The sequence below is a fragment of the Acanthochromis polyacanthus genome, chromosome 15 (genome assembly GCF_021347895.1).
Source record: "Acanthochromis polyacanthus isolate Apoly-LR-REF ecotype Palm Island chromosome 15, KAUST_Apoly_ChrSc, whole genome shotgun sequence".
Taxonomy (NCBI): domain Eukaryota; kingdom Metazoa; phylum Chordata; class Actinopteri; family Pomacentridae; genus Acanthochromis; species Acanthochromis polyacanthus.
The window spans coordinates 1,312,976-1,333,304 of NC_067127.1; the positions used below are offsets into that span (position 1 = coordinate 1,312,976).

Below are 20,329 nucleotides of genomic sequence, written 5' to 3' on the forward strand. Positions count from 1 at the left end.
GTCGACTAATCGTCTGAGCACGATACGTCATCAAAAGTGGAAGTGAGCACGCAATGCAACAGAAATCACCGTCCGACCGGATCGCGGAACATGGACGGACATCGTGCTGCATCGCGCATATATATGTATGCGCGATGCAGCACGGACATCCACGATCTATCGTAAACGCGGATGTCAGCGTTTACTATACAGCTGTATCTAAACGCGGACATCGGCGCTGCATCGTGCATACATAATACATGCACGATGCAGCGCCGATGTCCGTCCGTGTTCCGCGCTCCGGTCGGACGCTGATTTCTGTTGCATTGCGCGCTCAGTTCCGCTTTTGATGACGTATTGTGTTCAGACGATTCGTCGACGCGTCATTAGTTGCAGCCCTAGTGAGGAGACCCTGGTGTAGACTGATAAATTCCTAGACAGAAAATGCATCTCATGTGGCCTTGAACGCCTCAGGGTCCCTCATTATGAAATGAAAGATGTTGCTGTTCAGAAGCACATCTGGAAGCCCTGCTCAGCCTGCTGCCACAGCAATGGATGGATGGGTATGATACTGATGCAACAGAAAACTGAATGCAGAACAGCGTCCTGCTTATTGAGGTACTAGATGAGGATAAAGTAAAAATCACACGACAATTTTTTCCCTCAAGGTCTGTGTTGTCACTTTGAAATTGAAGATGTGATTGCTGCTGGAAAAGCACCTTAAAATGATTGTTTTTGCTTAAATTGTGGTGTTCTAGTCTTGCTTAGGCAGTTGTATGGGCATTGTGTTTCATTTCAATGTTTCAATTGTACATCATGAAGGTAAATAAGAAATTAAAGTTGCTGAAAGACTTTTGAGCTCATTGAAACTAAAGCAGCTGTAGGCCGTCTCGCATCACCTCCACGGCTCCGTTACCTCCTGATGCCACAGATGTTACCTCCACGCTCCACCAGGAGTCACCTATCACCTCATTTACTGTTTGCTTGACTTTTTGCCACCGTCCCCTCTCACCTACTGACCTGCTCTGATGTCTGTAAACAAGAAAGCACAGATTTCTGGAAAACTCGCGTGCCTGAATGTTTAAACAACCCCAAATAAACTACTTTTTTTGTGATTTTATGCTGCGGATGGTTTCAAATCAACAAACTGATTAAATTTTCCACACAAATCTCAGATTCTTACCAGAAAACAGTCATCGTTTTTCTCCCTCTCGCTATTTTTTTCCAAAAAACGAAGTAAATACGAGAGCACAGTATGTATGTTTCTGACAACAGCTTTCTTTCCTGCTTCACCTTTAAAGCCTAAAGAAGATTTATAACAAGCGCTGAATCTGTGAACGAACTGTGAAACGTTGCCGGCTTTTCACACCTGCCTGGAAGTAATCTCTTTCTTTGACATAAAGAAAAGCAACAGAGGCCGGCCAGGATACAGGACGGTGTCTGCCTCAAGTGACAGTCACATTTTCCTCCACAGCCTCGGCCAAAAACAAACCCACAACACGCACACGACACCGTTTAAACTCACAACAACTGTGTACATTTCTTCATTTTGACATCGCTGTGCCACAAACAAGGCTCACTGTTTGACAGAAAACAGTAAATAAATATTATTTATTGATATTTGAGTTGCTAGGAGACAGCATTTTATGTTAATGCCACGGCTGGGATCTTTCGGGGGTTTTTTTGGGTGCAAACTGTGAATATTCTATTTCCTTTCCTAGAATTAAATGCTGTCACAGTGGAAGTTGCACAAAATTTAAGCAGCATGACTTAAATGTGAAAACTCTGCGTCGAAACCGAAACCAAAAAGGAAGACGTCTCCTCAGAGGGGGAGGAAAGCAAACGTCAGAACGCTTCATCACTGCTGTTTGCTTTTGACCTTTACAATGACCCTTATCAGTTGATCTGTAACCCTCCTGTTGTCTTCATTTACAGGCACTAAAAAATACTCTGTCTGAAAAAAAAACAAAAAGTCAGCAACAAAAATCCCCCACATTTATGAAAATTTGCAAAACCTTCAGGAAGAAAATTCCAACAATTCCTTAAAAGTTTTATTTAAAAAAAAACCCTCAAATTTGGCAAGAAAGTTGTAGTAAATATTTTTTTAAAAATGAGTAAAAATCTTCCAAAAAAACCCCTAAAAATCTCTAAAGTGATTCCATATATATCAGTAAAGCTTCTAATATTGTCTTTAAGAACATTCACATAAAAATCAACCAAAATCCAGCAAAATTTGCTGGACTTTGGTTGATTTTTATGTGAATGTTCTAAAGAAACATTTTTAACGTTTCTTTTTTCCACCAAAAAATGTTCAAAGATTTCCCAAAAATGTTGAAAATGTGGACATCAGAAGTTTCACTGTGAAAATATATTTTTTTTCCACATTTTCAAACTTTAAACGGGTTAATTTTGACCCGCGGGACGACATGAGCGTTAAAACCCCAAAGAGCCTGAAAACAGAACATTAGAAAGTCCCATGCTTGTTTATAGTTCAGCACAGATGGAGACAATAGAGCTGCAGTGAATAATAACTATATAATTAATCACAAACTTTTTAATGTGATTTTTTGTCTGATTTCAGCTTCTCAAATTTGAATATTTTCTGCATTTTTTTTTGTGTTTCTCTCTGACAGTGAACTGAATGTCTTTGGGCTGTGAACAAAATGAGACATCTGAAGACGTCACGTTGGGTTTCAGGCAGCACTAATCGACACTTTTACCATTTTCTGACCACACAAGCAACCGACTAGTTCGGAAAATAATCCAAAGATTAATTACCAAATAAAACAATCACTATAAAGTCTGCAGTGCACACTAGAAAACAAGATGGCGACCTCACGACACCAAGAAGAAGAGCTCCTTTGTGTGTTTTATTCGGCTGAACAACAGGAATGAGTGTGTGCAAACCAAAGTCCTAGGAGAGAATAAGACAAAGGATGGGGAATAATGCACCACATAAAGTCAGCGTGCGGTGTGCAGAGTCTGCACTGCCACAAGGTTTGGGTCAATATGGAAATTTGCATAAACCTATGAATAAATTGGGCTTTAAAGTGCATTAAGTTTGGAGCAGTGTTGCTTTTTTCTGGTTTATTGGACAGAGAATGACATGCAGCAAGGTTATGTTACGTTTTTTTTCAACCAGAGGTGCTGCATCCTGAAAATCTACAACAAATTATCACATTATATTTTCATGTCATCCCAAAACGCCTCATTGAAACGGTACTGAATTATCTGTGCTGCTACGCTTTTATAGAAATCCAAACTGTATTGCTTTGTTTTATTACGCTGTTGGAAAGCACTTTGGTCTTCTTCTCTGTTGTAAAGTGCTCTAATTGATTGTTTTTAGACGCACCGATGTCAATGTAAAATATTCTTCCTGACTCAAAACAGGTCGGCATCAGCTGCGTTGAAGTTTCCACTTCATAAAAGATGCATCTCCCTACGGATGTGTCATTGTTTCGTCCCCGTTGTGTCGGCTTTCCCACCTTGCAAAAACGCAAATACTAGTTTACAGGCTGACAGCTTCTTTAAGCATCAGTGCAGTTTCAGGAACACACAGCTGTAAACGCCGGGGTTCCCTCATTTTTTAATATTCTGCAATATTTGTGCTCAAAAATTATAAGAAATTACATCAAATCATACAAGTTAAAGTTATCCAGGTATTTTTCTTTGTCATATATTCTAGCAACAAGTGGTAAAATACATTAATCAAGTATTTTACAGAATAATATGCCTATTTTAACCGCGAGCGTCTTGTCAGCCTGCAGAGTAGTTTGTCAAACTGTGTCATTAGCCTACTAGATAATATTTCTGCCATGATCACATCCCACAACAAACAAAATGAACAGAGGAGAAAGAAGACTAAATCTCAGTCGTTTCGCTGTCAGTTAATTTCACTGACTGTGGCTAATCTTCTATATATAAAAAAACAATCTTTATCAATTCATTTCAACCATTTAAATTCCTTCAAGTGTAAAGAACAACAATTTAAATTTCCCTCTTTCTCGGCTGTCCTGTAGTGCTCCCAGCAGCCCACTGGTCCGGGGTTTCTATTTAAAAAGCCCGCAGACACACATATGACAGCGTCCAGTCCAAGGTCGGCGTGACGAGGAGCAGCGCTGCAAATGATTGGTGTCCATGTAGGTGAAAGGTCTCTGAACTGACTCTCATGTTCCACGTGATAGATACAGTATATCTGCACAGTCTGACCTGAATTGCAGCTGTAAAGGTCTCATAAATATATTCCTCTATTGTGTCTGGAGTTAAACTTTCCAGCGTGACCTCAGGGCTTATTGGCAGGGACAGCTCCTATTAAATTTGGGAGTACTTGTCCTTTAGCCTCCAGTGTTTTAGTGCAAAAAGAACAGGAAGAGAGTGGATAAGACGACGTCTCTGATAAGGCGTGAACATGGCAGCTAAGCACAGCAGATAGAAGAATAACAAACTCACACTATGTGCAGAATGTTCTGTATTTAAGGATTCCTAACTGATTATATGTTTCAGTGAAGCTCTGCCAAGTAAATCCAGTTTATTCGAGGTGTGTCTCTTGCATTTTATTGTGTTGTTGTTGCGGAACACTTCGTCGTAAAGTCTCTGTAATTGTAACGCATTTTCTGTTGCAGTGGAATTTATCTCATAAAAGGAACGTTTTTCTTGTTTCTGTTTAGATGAAATTTAAAAAATGGTTTTGTTCTTATTATAAAACAATATTTCTGCATCTAACAGTACTATTCCTACCACCTTCACTGCTACTGTTGTTACATAACATATTTCTCAGTTATCGTATCATATTATAGTACTACAGCTAACACAATAGACCTCCAATGATTACTCTTTTAATCGATAAGTCCAATAATTAATTACTAGAATTATATAAATGCTGAGTGTTCCCTTGTTCACGGTTGTGCACTCTAGGTTTATATTTTTCTTATATTTTGTGCTTTTAAATTAGGCTTCCAACTGTTTTTATTACAGAATAATTTGCTGATTGTTTTTGCAATTAATCCATCTAGAAAATGCCACCAAATAATTGAAGTTGGCCATCACAAAGTGATTTCCAAATGCTTGTTTAGTCTAACCAACGCACCAAAATACCAAAATACTTTACCGACAGTGACAGAAAAGAGGAAAGCAGCAAATCGGCACATTTGAGATGCTGAAACCAGGTAATTTATGACATTTATCCCTGAAATATTGTCTGACTTATCTATAAATGATCAAAACAGAAGGTCATCTATTTTCTTTTGATCGTCTCATCCGTTAACTGATTCAGCTTTTAAATTCCTTTGGATAAAACAAGCAATTTCAGGTGTCAAAGTGAATTTTTGCAAACATTTAAGGTTTTTTTTTTTTTACTGTTTTCAGGACTCAACATTCATTGATTAGGGTCATCAGGCGTTGTTATGACTGCTTCTCCCACTACTGTAATACATTCATACTTCCTACTAGCATTGGTACTACAGCAACCACAGTGTTTAGCTACCAACAAAAACACTTCCTCTGAACGAACCTCAGTGTAACGATCTGCATATCTGGGTCAACAGATCTGGAGTTGTGGGGAATCATCATATTTCATATCTGACAAAGCAAACAGATCCTTTGACTTTCTATCTACTGCATCTGTTTAAATGACTGAAGAGAAAGAAAGACCATGGCGTCAGAAGTCGTTTTTTTACTATACAGGAATGCTGCACAGATTGCACACAGTTTCAGACAGTAGAAGTTTGGGTAAGTCTTCAGGTGTGCTATCGGTCAAACACTTCCCCTCGTCTCAGTTTACATAATCTCTGACACAATCTCCCCCTTTCCAAACTGCCTGTTAGTCTGTCCCACTCAGGATCCACCTACAGGCGTACAACACTGACTTGACCTGAGGCAAACTTTTTTAACAGACCTGCATCTTTTCATGGGAGTTCCTTTGTGACAGGGCTGGAATAGTGGTTTCTGGTCTCCGGATATTCAGGCCCTATTAAAGACGAATATTCATCCCGCCCCGTAACGTCTGACCGGGTGGGGGGGTTGGGAGAAATTAATGTCCAGATACTGCCGTAGCGAACGAACATTCGGGTCCAGCTCTACTTTGTGACTGAATCAACACACATGTTCAGGCTGTAAAGATCGAACCGATCGAACTGGAAACTGGGCGTGACACAGTATGATCCAGATACGTCCCACGGAGTTTCAGTTAGGGTCCTAATTTGAATTGGATGACTTGTTTGCTTCCTAAACTGGACCACAGCTCTGTTTTCATTTTCTAGGAGCACCGACACACTTACTGATCCACCCTCACTTCACAGAAACCATCTATGTAAAGGCAGCTAAAGCAACGTCTCAACAGCTTTGTCACTCTGAAACGTCTCCCTATGGAGACTCCAAGCATGTTTATTCTTCCTGCTTTCCTCCATGATACCACCATATTATGTATAACCGAGTCAAACCACCGAGTCACAAAGTACAAGTAAAAATTAAAAAAAAAGAAATGGAGACCAAACATCACTCTGGGCGTTAGTCTGACTATTCTGCACAAATGCCGAAATTCAACGCTGGCCTTGAAAGTAAAACACATCAGAGCTGTTTTGACTGTGCTTGGCTTGATGGTGGAAATATGCTTCCCCACAGACACACGTTAGACATCTGTGCAGATCTACACAGGTGGTGTTATGGGGAACCAAAGGTCACAGAGACTCACGGGGAGCTGGTGTTCATGGCGCCGGAATTTCAACAGCGCTGCATCGTGTGGTTGATTCAAACAGGGCTCAGAGGATGGAAATGAATGTAAACATGTCAGTGACCACATTACACACAGTAGTTATAATCAAATTAGCTTCACTGGGAGCTGCTCGTTACTAAATTGCTCTAAATACTTCTTCCTGATAACATCACAGCTTCCTCATACCGCTGAGCTGTCTGCTTGTGTTTTAAGGTGACCCCACGCAGCAGATGTGACGTCTTCTTCAAAGCCATGTGTCACATTGACGCATGGACACTCGACAGAACTAAAGAACAGTGCAAATGAAGGTGGTGGGCTGAAAAGAGAACATTTGCTCCACTTTCTTCCACGGTTAATGACTAATGATGAGCTATATGCATTACAGGACAACGTATGATTAAAAGAGAAGGCGTCAAAGTGTCCAAACATTAGCTTCAGGCAAACTAAGGAATGACACAATAATTCACAAGAAGCATAAAACAACCTGCGCTTCAGCAGCAGATCAGTCTTAGCTGTATTTGGTGCACCACAGCTGCATACGTCTATTTCCCAAAGTAATTTTGTAGAACTTCAGTCATCTTTTTCAGGTTGACCGTACCAGGACAAAGTATCTTTGATTATTAAAAAAAAAACATTACAAAATCTTATTAGTTGGTTTCAAATGAAATAGTTAACTCGCACACAGAAATGTGAAAAATGAAGCGAACTTCAGCCCGGCCACTTCAGGAGCCGGCCATCAAAAACGCTGCCAAGTTGCTGCTGGTGCAAACAAGCGGTTCTTACCCAAAAGTAACCCCAATCCTGAACCACATCAAACCCAGAGGAGGCAAAAGAAAATCTGAGGACAAAAGTGAAAAATCACATCCCCGAGGGAAATGCATTCCAGGGTCGGCCCTCAGCGGGGAAAAGCTTAGAGGGTTATCCGGGTTTATCATGACGGCTGGCCTCCATCCAAGGGGAGCTCTGCCATAAAGCAGAGGAGCTCTGACAGGACATTTCAAAGTTTGCTGCTGAAATGTGCCCTTAATTACACAATCTGGGCTAATTCTGGGATGTGGGGCCTTTCAGTTAGTCCGTCTATTACCACCACAGCACGGTTCACATTCCTACATGTAAAAAGAAAATTATTTGTATGTAGTAAAGTAAGTCAGTGCAACTTAAAACTGAACAATCTCATCTCACTGACAGATACAGAACTCAGTGTAGGGTACATACTGTGTAGCTACTTGACTAACAGTCTGTCAACATGTTTTTGTCATCAAAGGAAGTGACTGTTTTATCAAAAGAATAAACCACAGATACCAAATTCAAACATCTTTTAGGTCCCAGTGAATGAAAAGAGCTGGTGGTCAAGTTAACAGTGAACGCATCGGCTCTGCAAACCAGACTTTAATGCTCTTCATTAACACTACAAAAGGTCTTCATTTATCAAGAAAACAAGAATAGAATCGGGACTTTATGGTGCTTTATCAAGTGAATGCAGCATTTGGTTATTGGAGCAGAGCATGCACACACTTGTAAACTATTTACTATGCAACAAAGTTAACAGAGCAATGAAGCAATCCTACCCTAAAACAGTAAAGTACTTCAGAGTTTGAATGGGTGATATACGACATGTGATATAGATATAAAAATCACAGCACTATCACAGATTTTAGATAAAGTAATAGAAGTCGCATTGGATAAACTGTATTGATTACATCATGTCACAGTGTTAGAACAAGCAGAGGTAAAACAAATGTCTTTGAAAGCAGAAACCTTTGTCTAACACAATAAGTGATCAGTGAAAGAAATGCAATTTGGCTCATTTAGGAAACAAAGCTCCTAAACCTGTAACTGGTCCCTCTGCAAACAAGTTGCACAATGACAGCTACAGGAAACCCTTGAGCTCTGAATGAACAGTCGAGCTGCAGTTTCCCACCATGCACAGCAATCAGCATCTGTTTCAACACAGTGTCTCTTAGACTTTTTATTATGTCTCAAATGTGCAGCACAATGTGAAGCATAGATAATGGTAGGTAGGTAAATAAGAGACGTTTTCACAATAAAACATTAAGTTAAGACATGTGATTTAAGCACACTTATTGAAACACAGATTAACATTATTTTAAGGCATTCTCAAGACAATAAATTTACAAACTTACCAGGTTTCTTCTCAGTTATAAGCTTCATATTGAGGCAGAATATCAGCTTAACAGCTCAAAGGTGAAGACTCAAGTACAGGGAAATAAAAAATATACAGATATATTATAAAAAAAAGGCTGCCGGGAATAGGTTTAGAAGACTATCACACGACGAAGAAAGCGCCACTTTCACACATTCTGCGCTAAAACTGCCAACTTTCCCAGATGATCCTCACATCACCGGAATAGTCGGTAAATAAGGGGGCGGGGCTCCAGCTCATTCACCCTTCCTCCTTCAGACAGGAGTCGGCCGCTGATTGGCTGACGCAAGCCAGGCCCACTTATCAGGAGCTTTTTCACCACCGGCCGCCGACCAATCACGGCGCTCCAGATGCAACCTGAGGGTTCATAAACACAAAAGGGGGGTCTCCCTGACGACGGCCGGATCAGCCGGAGACGCAATCTGACCGAAAAGAGCGGAGCTGCGGCGACTCTGTGGCCCGAAATAATCATTAAACACGGAGCTATGGGAAAATAAAAAAGGGGGAATGGGAAAGGGGTGCACGCTGGGTGTCACGGGCTGCCTGTCTGTCATCGCAACACTGCAACGGTTGTGCAAATCGGTCGTTGTTGCACGGAACAGTTGCAGTCACACAATCATCTCACTGCAATACCTGAAAGAAAACAGTTAAAAAAAAAAATCTACTTACGGGGTCTGTGCCGCCTCACCGACTCCGTCCTCCTCCGTAGCCGGCACCTCTTGGCCGGGGAGCCGTTGCACTCGGCATCATCCCCGCGGTGCAGGTGGTGCATGTTGTCAAAGGTGCCGCTGCCGCTGGGTCCGGTGCTCGGACAGCCGAACGCGGTGCCGCCGCAGCAGCTACCGTTAGCGGCCACGACGACGTGTCCGTGGAAGCCCCTCTGGCTCTGGCCGTTGTTGACATGAAACGGTCCCGACGCTCCCTTCTTGTCCATCATCGACTTGGCTTTATCCATGGCAGCCCCCTAGCCTAGCTTAGCTTAGCATCTGACGGCGGAGCGCAACGTGTAACCGGCTGCTTTAGCTTAGCCGGCTAATATTAGCTGTTGTCCGCTTGCTAGCTGGCGAAACAACCGCGCGAGCCGCCTTCAGTGTAACGTATTTAACGCTGGAATACGGAGCTAGATTTTGGCGTACATTGTCGCTGTGGCGTTGAGCTAAAACGGGAATGAAAACGGTCGCTAAAACACGGCGTTCCCTTTGAGGTCACTCGCGGTCATTTCCCCACATTGAGTCCTGGCAGCGGCAGCCGGTGTGTGTGTGTCGGTGGACTGCTACGTCACAGCAGCTCCTCCACCGAGGCCCGAACCCGTTCACCTCCTCCGACCGGTTTTCTGCGGTAAACCTACACCGTCACCCAAACGCTGGAACGCACGAAAGGACATGCAGGAGCGAAGTCGTCCCGGGTCGGTGCAATAACCGCTGGATCGTTGAACGGCAGCGGTGCCGGGACGGTCCGTCTGTCGGTCTGTCCGTGCAGCTGGGTTCGCTTTATTTATAAACGGTCGCTGCTCTCTGTCATCCTCATTCCCCGCAGTCCTCCGTCCACGCGTGATGTGCGCACAAAGCTGCCAGTCAATATATCAGTCAGGAAAATGAACTGTAGTAACCCCGCGGCTGCATGTAAAAGAACAGGCAGCTGTTCAAACGTCTTCACTGTGACTGGGCTTTTTCTGCATCAGTTTTTCTTATTAAAGAAACACGGAATTCATGCAACACTGTGAGGGACTGAATGTCCCTCATAGTGTTGCATGAATTCCGTGCAAGCTGGAGCATATTTATGAAATGAAATGATGCCTCATAACATATTTATTAAACGTGTAATACAAGTAAAAACTATTAAAAAATGGGGTGATACCTTTTCTCCTTTTATTTCACAAATTTCGTTTAGATTTTATTTTTTGTATTATTTTTTATATTATTATTAATATCAAATATCATCTTCTGTACATATTTAATTTAATATTGATATTAATTATTTTTATCTTATAGATTTTACCAATATACTTTGATTTTTTTACATTTTATTATAATGAATATTATTAATGTGTATTTAATTGAATATAAATATAAATTATTTATATTTATTGTTATGTCTTATATTTCATGATGTCTCATAGTACATTTATTAAACATGGAATACAAGTAATAATTATCCAAAATGAAATGATACCATTTTTCGCCTTTTATTTCACAAATTTTATTTAGATTTTATTTTTATTTTATTATTATTGATATTATTATTTATATATATGTAATTAAATATTACGTTTTTTGTTTAATTCATTTTATTTATCATTATATTTCAGTTATATTTCAATAATTAAATGATGCCTCATAGTAGATTTATTAAACAAGGAGTACAAGCAATGATTCTAAATGGGGTGATACCTTTTTTCCCCTTTATTTCACTAATTTCATTAATATTTTATTTTATTGTTATTAATGTTATTAATATATTTAGTATTCTATTTCATAGTAACGAATTATTTTTTATTTTATTATTTTTATTTCTTATTGTATTTTAGTTACATTTCAATTATAAAATGATGCTTTATATCATATCTATTGAACATGTACTGGAGGGTTTTGAGGTTTAGTGGCTGAGTAAACACAAACACACACACACTGACACTATTTACTCTTCTGTCCTCTTTTGTGTCTTCTGTTTGGTGAAGTAATCTCTCTAAATGGCCCTGAGGCACAAATAATTCATTCTAAACTCCTTGGCTTTAAAGTTTCTTTCCCTGTGCTTGTATGCGTTTCAGACGGATTCCTGCTCATGTTGAAAACTTTCAGGTGTTCTGTTACTATCCGTTAATTAATTCCATCATTACATTCTGTCGCCTGTTTCCTTTTAACATCTGTTTAAGAAGATGTGTTTAAGTCCTGATACCTTTCAGAGCCTCAGATAACAAGCCGAGTTCAGAGAAGATTCAAAGGTCAAACCACAATCTGAGCATGAAGAAGGAAAACGATCAAGACTGCAAATAAGAGAGGGTTTCTGTCTTTCTTTCATGGTAAAATACAGCATATAAAGTACATAAAGTGTGTGGAATTGATCATTCCACCGATTTAATCGCAAAGTTGAGAAAATCACGGATGAAAAAAAGTGATGCTTTTCAGCTGCAGTTCATCAGCACTCTGTAAAGAGTAAAAACGTACTGTAATGTCACAAATGGAGCAATGCAGACTCAGTTAGAGATGTATTATTTTCTGTATAATCAAGATTACTACAATAAGGAACACAGTCAGTTACTGGAAATATAATACAATAAAGGCCAACACGCTGCAATAAGGAAACGAATGAAGAAATTTCACCAACTCACTCAAGTGAAAGCTTTAAATGTGAGATTTAAAAACACTGGTGGGGTCTTTAAATGCTGCCATCTTCTGGTTAAATGTGTCATAGCACAAAGCAGAAATGTGAGGATAATGAATCATAAGTCATTAACCCTCCTGTTGTCCTCATTTACAGGCACCAAAAATATTGTTTCTTTGGTTGAAAAAAATCCCAAAAATAGGCAAAAAAATTCCCCAAATTTCTGAAAATCTGCAAAATTTTCAGGAAGAAAATTCCAATAATTCCTTAAAATTTTTATTTAAAAAAAAAAACAAATTTGGCATGAAAATTCTTCTAAATATAAAAAAATGAGTAAAAAAATTCCCAAAAAATCCTAGAAATCTCTAAGGTTATTCCATATACATCAGTAAAACTTCTAATATTTCCTTTAAGAATATTCACAAAAAAAATCAACCAAAATCCCTGCTCTTGGCTTTGTTGCTCAATTCAGCAGCCTTATTTTCAGCACATAGTCGATGGCTGCCAATATTTAGAATGAAGTCCCGTTGCTGCTCTTCAACAGAAGCTTAGAAATACTGTAAACAAACACACCTGATCTACGTGAGGTTTGGAGGTTCATTTTTATGTCATTCCTTTTCTCCATTTTCAACAGGCAATTAAAAAACAGCAGTTTGCATTATGAACTCGTGCTTTCCACACTGTACCAGGTGTTCTGTACCTCCACATTTGCTGCTCAGCTGTGGGCTTTTTCTCACGCTTGCTGTTGGTATTTTACTCTCCGGTCCATTAGCGACACTGCTGCCATGAGCCGGGGCCGATTAACCATCTGGCCGGGCTCCTGAAACAGATAGCAGCCTCTTAATGGAATGAAAAAGAAAAAGCAATTAAAGCTGCAAGCAGCGTTGGACGGGTTCTCGTATCCTTGCTGGTCGGCGAGTCCATGCATGTCCACCAGGTGGCGTTTAGACTGAGAGTGCATGTCGAACTGTGAACGTGATGAAGGTTGGACTCTGATCACACATGTAAAATTTCAGGCAGATTGGGGCATGTACAGGCTAGTCATAGAGCTTTCCTATCCATCCACCAGGTGGCGCTGTGATCGAGAGTGTATTTTTGGACTCTGATCACATACGTAAAATGTCAGGCAGATTGGAGCATGTACAGGCTAATTTTAGAGCATTGCCTTCCATCCAATAGGCGGCATTATGACTATGGCTTTAAATCAGCATGTGAATGTTATCAGGGCAGGACATTGATCACACATGTACAGTTTGAGACAGATTAGAGCATGTTCAGGGCAGTTACACAGCATTTCCTGGTCCATGGCGAATTGTAAATTTCCAGGGGTCGCCATTTCTACACCCTCAGACTTTTGTGGAGCACTGTGATAACTTTTCATCAGGAAGGTCTGGTGCATATGCTGGCCAACTTTGAGGTTTCTTGGACTTACCCCTGATGAGTTATTAATCAGAAAAAATTTACAGCTAATTCAAGATGGTCGACTTCCTGTTGGGTTTAGGGCGTAGCCACAATTGACTTTTTGGTGAGTCCTGATGTGCTGCATATGCCTCCCAAATATTGTGGCTGTAGATGAAACGTCGTGGCAGTTGGCCTAATGACCACTTTTTCAATTTTACAGGGGGCGATATGGAGCCATTTTGCCACACATGTGCGCAACTCCCATAAAACATGAAATTTTTCACCAGTCCTGATGTGCATGCAAAGTTTGATGCATTTTGGGGTATGTTTAGGCCGCCTAAGTGGAGTCTGAAAAGACGGAAAAGAGTGAAGAAGAAGAAAAAGAAACCCTCGGGTTTCAATGGGGTCCTTCAGCACCGTTGGTGCTCAGACCCAATAAAGGTCATTTAGGGGGTTTTCTGTGCTGTCAAACATAGAGGCCGGGTTAAGTTGTTTACGGTGGATTTAAAGGTTTGCTGTGGATCACTGTCCTACTGAAGCAGCTAGCCTCTTTTCATTTTCACTTTATGGACTGACTGCATGACATTTACCACCAGAATATACCAATATTTAGTCAAATGTAAGGCAATGTTTAGTTAGTTCTATACTTGGTTTTTACATCTCATGTCAGCTGCTTAGAGGAGCCCTTGAGTGTTGAGTGAAGCCACAAGTTTAAAAAGTCAGATAATGTCTTTATACTCCTTTAATAAAAGCCACTTAGTGATCTGAACTGATACTGCAAAAAACTGTCAAGGTTAGTATGATATTACATTATTTCCACAATCAAAATGACTCGTTCTGCATCAAATCTTCAGGTCACATCCACCCTTTAGGCGATGCTTCTATGAACAACACAAATGTTTGGAGTGAATTAAGCACTGTGGCTGGTTTTGAGGTAGTAGTAAAGGTGTGTTTCCAGCTGTGTAGACTCCACCAGGAACCACTGGATGGAGTGAAGCCACGGCCTCTACACCGCCCACAGATTGAGCATTAATCTCCTCCATCGTCCGTGAATGGATTCTACCAGGGAAGCTCAGTCCCGTCCCAGTTGTACGCCTTTCCAGTCTTCTCAATATTCAGAGACTCTATGATGCCCATCAGACAGCTGACAGAGTGCTCGGTGCTGAATAACTTGTCTTTTGGTACGTTCCTGTGATAAGGCCGGGACAGGTCGGTGTTGACTGTTCCTGGATGTAAGGACACGCACAGAACCTGGAGAAAAATCAGAAAAGATGAAGGTCATGAGTTTAAAAGGGACATTCAAAGGCATCATCCTTCTGAGTTCAAACATACTTTCTCTGAAGAGGGATTGAGTCTACAAATGATCTCCACTGTTAGTATCAGTGTAAACCAAAAAGCAGAAACGTCAGCGAATCTGTTAAACCAATCAGTCCAACATCTAGTCAAGATCTGCAATGGTTTGTGGAGTTAATCTTCATTTTAATCTTTATTTTAACATCCAGATAAGAGTTTAAGTTCTATGGAACATTTGAAAGTGTGATTAAAGCCTTAATGTTTGGTTTGCAGGCTTGACTGACTGAATAATTTGAAGCAGCTCAGAAATCTCCAACAGAGAGAATTTCTTGGTGTGAAAGTGTTCAGATTTCCAAATATCAACTAGAAAGTTAGAAAAAATGGCACTGGGTAAATTGGTTGTGTTTATGGTTATTGATAAAACCCATTTAATCTCCAACGTTAACAATAAATTCACACTTTAAAACAGCTGTAACACCGCTTACCTTCGGTCGACCGCGGCCCAGCTCTATGGACAGGTTCCTGGTCGCCATGTTGAGAGCTGCTTTAGACATTCTGTAGCTGTACCAACCACCCAGACCTGAGAGATGACGGTGGAGAGGATGATCAGACCGCTAAGTGTCACGTGTTTACATGGAAGCACGTGTTTTGTGCTTTCGGTTGCAGTGCTGGTGTGTGGCCTTAATGATACTATTACACCTGATGACATTCAGCAAGTTTCTGACCATCAGTATTGCTTTTTTAAAAAGGTTTCCTGATGTTACTGCCCTGAGTCACTGAATTCATTTCTACCTTTTAGAACAATTAACTGTTTTGTGTGTAAATTAAGATCTGTTCTGGATTGGTTCCTGCTTTCCCTCTCTTATGATTCTGGAAAATTGTTCTGGGCTGACCTAAGACTCGCTTGTTGCATGCATCAGATGCTATTTCTGACTGGAGGTTGGAGCCAGGCTAAGATTTACTTGTTGTAAGCACTTTTGTTAAATTGCAGGTTAAAGGAAAAGTTTAAACATCAGGTTTCGGGGTGCTGCTCAGACCTGGAATGTTTTGCTTTGGTTTTAAGTTCTTTCACTGCAGCACAGATGAGGTGAGTGCTTAAAGCTGCTGGTCAGAAGTTCTCATTTAGCTTATAATAATTCTCTTATTTGACAAGCATCCATTGATCCTCCTTACAGAATCTGTGTTGACTTATTCTATTTTCACAAAAGCCTGCCTGATTAATCCTCTTGTTGTCTTCATTTATGGGCACCAAAAAAATATTGTTTCCTTGTCTGAAAAAATACAAAAACACAGCAAAGAAATTTCTACAAAACTCAGAAAATCTGCAAAACCTTCAGGACGAAAATTCCAAATAATTCCATAAAAGTTTCCCTTAAAAGTTTTATTTAAAAAAAATCCCCCAAATTTCACAAGAAAATTCTTGTAAATATTTTTTTAAATGAGTAAAAATCTTCCAAAAAAAAAAAAATCCTAAAAATATCTAAAGTGATTCCTCATATATCAGTCAAAGTTGTGATAATTTCTTTAAGAACATTCAGAAGAAAATCAACCAAAAATCCAGTGAATTTCTCTGGATTTTGGTTGATTTTTTTGAGAATGTTCTTAAAGAAACATTTTTGTTAACATTTCTTTTTTTCCACCAAAAGATATTCAAAAATTTCCCCAAAGAGTTGAAAATTTGGACATCAGAAGTTTCATTGTTAAAAAAAATATATATATTTTTGAACACTGATTGGTCACACATTGCAGTTCATAGCCTACCAAATCTGCATGATAAAGGCTTAAAATTACCTTTTAATTAAATGTATGTGAAGCATAAATAAATGGAGGCATTTCAATAATAATCACTAGAGTTGGAGTTTGCATCATTGTAAATATTTTCGCATATATTTCAACTGTACATTGGGACACTCTCATTTATTATCAATAATTTGGAAAACCTCATCAGTTGACTCTCAACAGATGAATCGCTGCTCACAGCGTAGAAATGTTGGCTGAACATCTCTGGCACTAAGACCTGGCAGATGTTGGTTTATTTTAATTTATAAGATACTGAATGGAAAATGCCACCACACATAACTTCACTGTTAACTCCTTGAAGCCTGAATTTATATACAATTAAATAAAAAACATTTTTTGTCTGTTTTTTCTTTCCAGCTGATGCTAAAATAAGTGGAGAGTGTTGGATTGTCTATTACACATAGAACAGAACAGACATATAATAATCAGGTCCCACTCTGACCAGTCCTACCAGAAACTGAGGTACGTATTGAATTTGCACAAACCGGCATCGGGGGAATGGATATGATAACTGCAGTCTGGATGAAAGTGGATGTTGCGAATTTGCCACAACAGGCGTCAAGGGGTTAAACGTGTCCAAAAATTACGATTCAAATCATTCAAGTGACTGGTTTATGCCTAGAGTTAGAAGTGCTTCCACTCAGTTGGGGAAAAGTGCTCCTGGTTTTTGGGCGGCACACATGTGGGCCATTTTACAAGAAATATTACAACTTAACTGCACTATATCTGCCACTTTATCTCAGTGTCATCTTTACATTTCACTCAGTTCTGCTTTTCTTAGTTCTTAGCTGTTGCTTAGATCTAGTTTTGCTTCCTTTCTTCTTAGTTTACCCGATTGTTGCTTTCTAGTTCTTAATTTACTTAGTTTTTGCCTTTTTAAATCTTATTTCGGACATATTTAAAAATTGATGTTCTATATTTGTTTTTATCTCAGAACCTTTTAAGTGTTTATTTGATGTCTCCTGTTGCACAAAGACAGAGTAACGTAACTTTGATCCTCAGTACATGTTGAAGAACTGACAATAAAGCTGACTTTGACTGTAGCACAGCTGTAGCTAAGGGTCAGGTTAAAACCACAGAAGTGTTTGTGGACAGGTACCGTTGTCTCCGATGGACCCGACTTTGGCCGTGATGTTGACGATGATGCCGCTGTGCTGCTTTGCTTTCTCTGCAGGCTGCTGACCGAAACCACCGCTGCCCTTCTGAAGGAGAGCTGCAAAATACTTGGCCATCACCAGAGGACCCACCGTGTTGGTCATTAAGGTGGAAATGGTGCCCTGAAACGGAAAACAAGTCACTCAGTCTGTGGTTTAACCAAAGCAGTAACATGGAGGGTTGGAATGAACGAACGAACGAACGAACGAACGAACGAACGAACGAACGAATATGTAAAGAAGTCATTCGTGAGTCATCTGGGGATCATAAAAAAGAACCATAGTAAAGAAATAGAAAAATATTGCTCATATATTGCTCAGACAAAAAAAATCCAATACATTAGCAGAAATGCAGGAGTTGATTAATAAAACTAAACAAACCAATAAGATACAAGTAGATTATTAAATATACAAATAGACTATGACAATCATGAAGTAAAACACTCTATTGCTCATTGTTCTTTTGTGTCTCATTTTTACAATATTTTGTCTAGTTTTTGTTGTTTTTTTGTCTGACTTCTGTCGTTTGTCTCATGTTTTTGTCGTTTTGTGTTTCCTTTTTGTCTCATTTGTGTTTTTTCCCTTTTTTTGTCATTTTGTGTTTCGCTTTATTTGCCGTTTTGTGTGTTATTTTGTCGTATTGCGTTTCCTTTTTGTCTTGCTTCTGTTTTTTTTTGTTGTTGTTGATTTGTAACTTGGCTAAATTTTTGTCTCTTTTTTTGTGTCATTTATCTCATTTTTGTAATATTTTGTCTTGTTTTTGTTATTTTTTTGCCAGACTTTTGTTGTTTTGATCATTCAGTAAAATACTGTATCGTTCAGTTCTAGATACTTGTTACTAAATGTTGTGTTCCTTTGTAGACACTCTGATCTGGAAGTTGTAATGTGAAAATGATAAACTGAGGCATAATATTGTTGTAACTGAATTCATTTTTCTTAAGAGATTTCAGGTTGTTCATGATGTTTTGTAAAAAGATAACTCCTTAAATGTGAACATTTTCAGAATGTACTTTTTTTGCACTAAAACAAAAGAAATATTAGGAGTTGTGGTCATTTCATAGATTATTATGCTGCGATTTTACTGGTTTGGATCACTTCAGATCAACTGGAACCTGAACTAAGATGAGTTTGACACCCCTGAGATAGACTAACATAAGACTAGAACAGGAAAGTAAGAGGTGATACTGGCAGTGACTCTTAGTAATCTTACACATGATAATGAAATATTGTGCATGAAAATAACGCATAAAAACGTACATTTTGTCGGAATTATTACAGACAGAAACTTTTAATATATGCCGATCTTATCAGCCAACCCAAGCAGTTCATTCAAGATACTAATGTCTTACCAGGTGTTTACATCCACCGTCAGGTTTGGTCAAAAAACTAAAATTACACAAAACGTGAATGGAGTTTTGAACAAGTAAACCGCCTCCTCACTTTGTGCTTTAGAAAGCAAGATTAATTGTTTTTTAAGCATGTTTTTCCACTGACAAAATGCGACAACTAACTTTAAAGTCATTTTAATTATAAAAAAATCAAGCTCGACCTGTGCAGAAACATCCCTCAGGCTGGTCTCTCCTTTCCCGGAGGGGTGAAGCATCGCCGACGAGTTGACGATCAGATCCAGCCGACCGAAGCTCTCCTTCACCCGCTCGGCGGCTCCGCGGACGTCCTCCTCCCGGTTCACGTCCAGCTTGAGGACCGTCAGTCTGCCCGGGTGTTGACCGGCCAGGCCCCACAGCTCGGCCGCCCCGTCCGGATTCCGACATGTCGCTACAACAGCAGCGAGGCTCTTGTTTTTTAAAATGTGTTTGCAGAATTCAAAGCCCAGACCTCTGCTGGCTCCTTGAATCAGCGCAACGGGGGCCGCCATGGCAGCGAATGACATAACAGGGGTGGCTGCTGCCTTCAGGTTCACACGAACGGTCGGAATATCGAAATATAAAGGGTCAAACAAGCAAATATTATTCTCTAAAGTTTACTTTTTGTGTTTCATTCAGCGCAGTTTACAAAACCAAATATATAAATGTTGAAAATGTCAAACTGTGTTTCGAAGTCATAAATTACAAACTAAGGAAGTGAAGCTAACGAGGGAACCTTAAAGTATCACGTTTCAAAACAATCCAACAGCGTCCCCTGTAGGTCATTCTGAAGATAGTTACACAACTTCAGAAAGACACGTGGTTTTTATTCATAATATTGATTTGAAAGTGGGTCGAGGACTGCAGCAAAGGCTGTTATAAAGACAGAGTAGCTGCATTTCAAGACTCCATCTCTACTACCCCTGTTTTTCATGACAGCCCCACCTACTGAATTAAGCGATTGCTAAAGTGCACCCACATTCCACCCAAATACAACTTTCTGTACAAGTCTTAATAGTTTTAAAGGTTTGTTCTACCACAGCAGTGCTCTCTAATTAACAGAGTATGATTATAAAGATATATTCTACCCAAAATGCAACTTTTTGTCTTGCATTTTAGATGAATACTAAGATTTATATGTTGG

General features: G+C 39.7%; 2 protein-coding genes across 3 annotated transcripts in view; both read right to left on the reverse strand.

Moving 5' to 3' along the window:
• Nucleotides 1-10,567, reverse strand: part of pank1a (pantothenate kinase 1a) — a 37,133-nt gene extending 26,566 nt beyond the window's left edge. The window contains exon 1 of one of the 2 annotated variants that reach the window (XM_022189644.2): nucleotides 9,522-10,567. In XM_022189644.2, the coding sequence (XP_022045336.1) occupies nucleotides 9,522-9,807 (286 nt within the window). In that variant the 5' untranslated portion in view covers nucleotides 9,808-10,567. Of the gene's footprint in view, nucleotides 1-8,832; nucleotides 9,064-9,521 lie in introns of those variants that run through there. The other variant, XM_022189645.2, reaches the window with a different exon arrangement.
• A 3,731-nt stretch (nucleotides 10,568-14,298) lies between these two features.
• On the reverse strand, nucleotides 14,299-19,726 carry zgc:65997 (uncharacterized protein LOC794398 homolog). Its single transcript, XM_022189642.2, has 4 exons — nucleotides 19,371-19,726; nucleotides 17,767-17,944; nucleotides 15,353-15,447; nucleotides 14,299-14,825 (listed from the first exon to the last, which is right to left on the reverse strand). Exons 1-4 carry the CDS (start codon nucleotides 19,710-19,712, stop codon nucleotides 14,634-14,636), a joined length of 807 nt encoding a protein of 268 aa, XP_022045334.1. The 5' UTR covers nucleotides 19,713-19,726; the 3' UTR covers nucleotides 14,299-14,633.
• Between the last annotated feature and the right edge of the window lie 603 nt (nucleotides 19,727-20,329).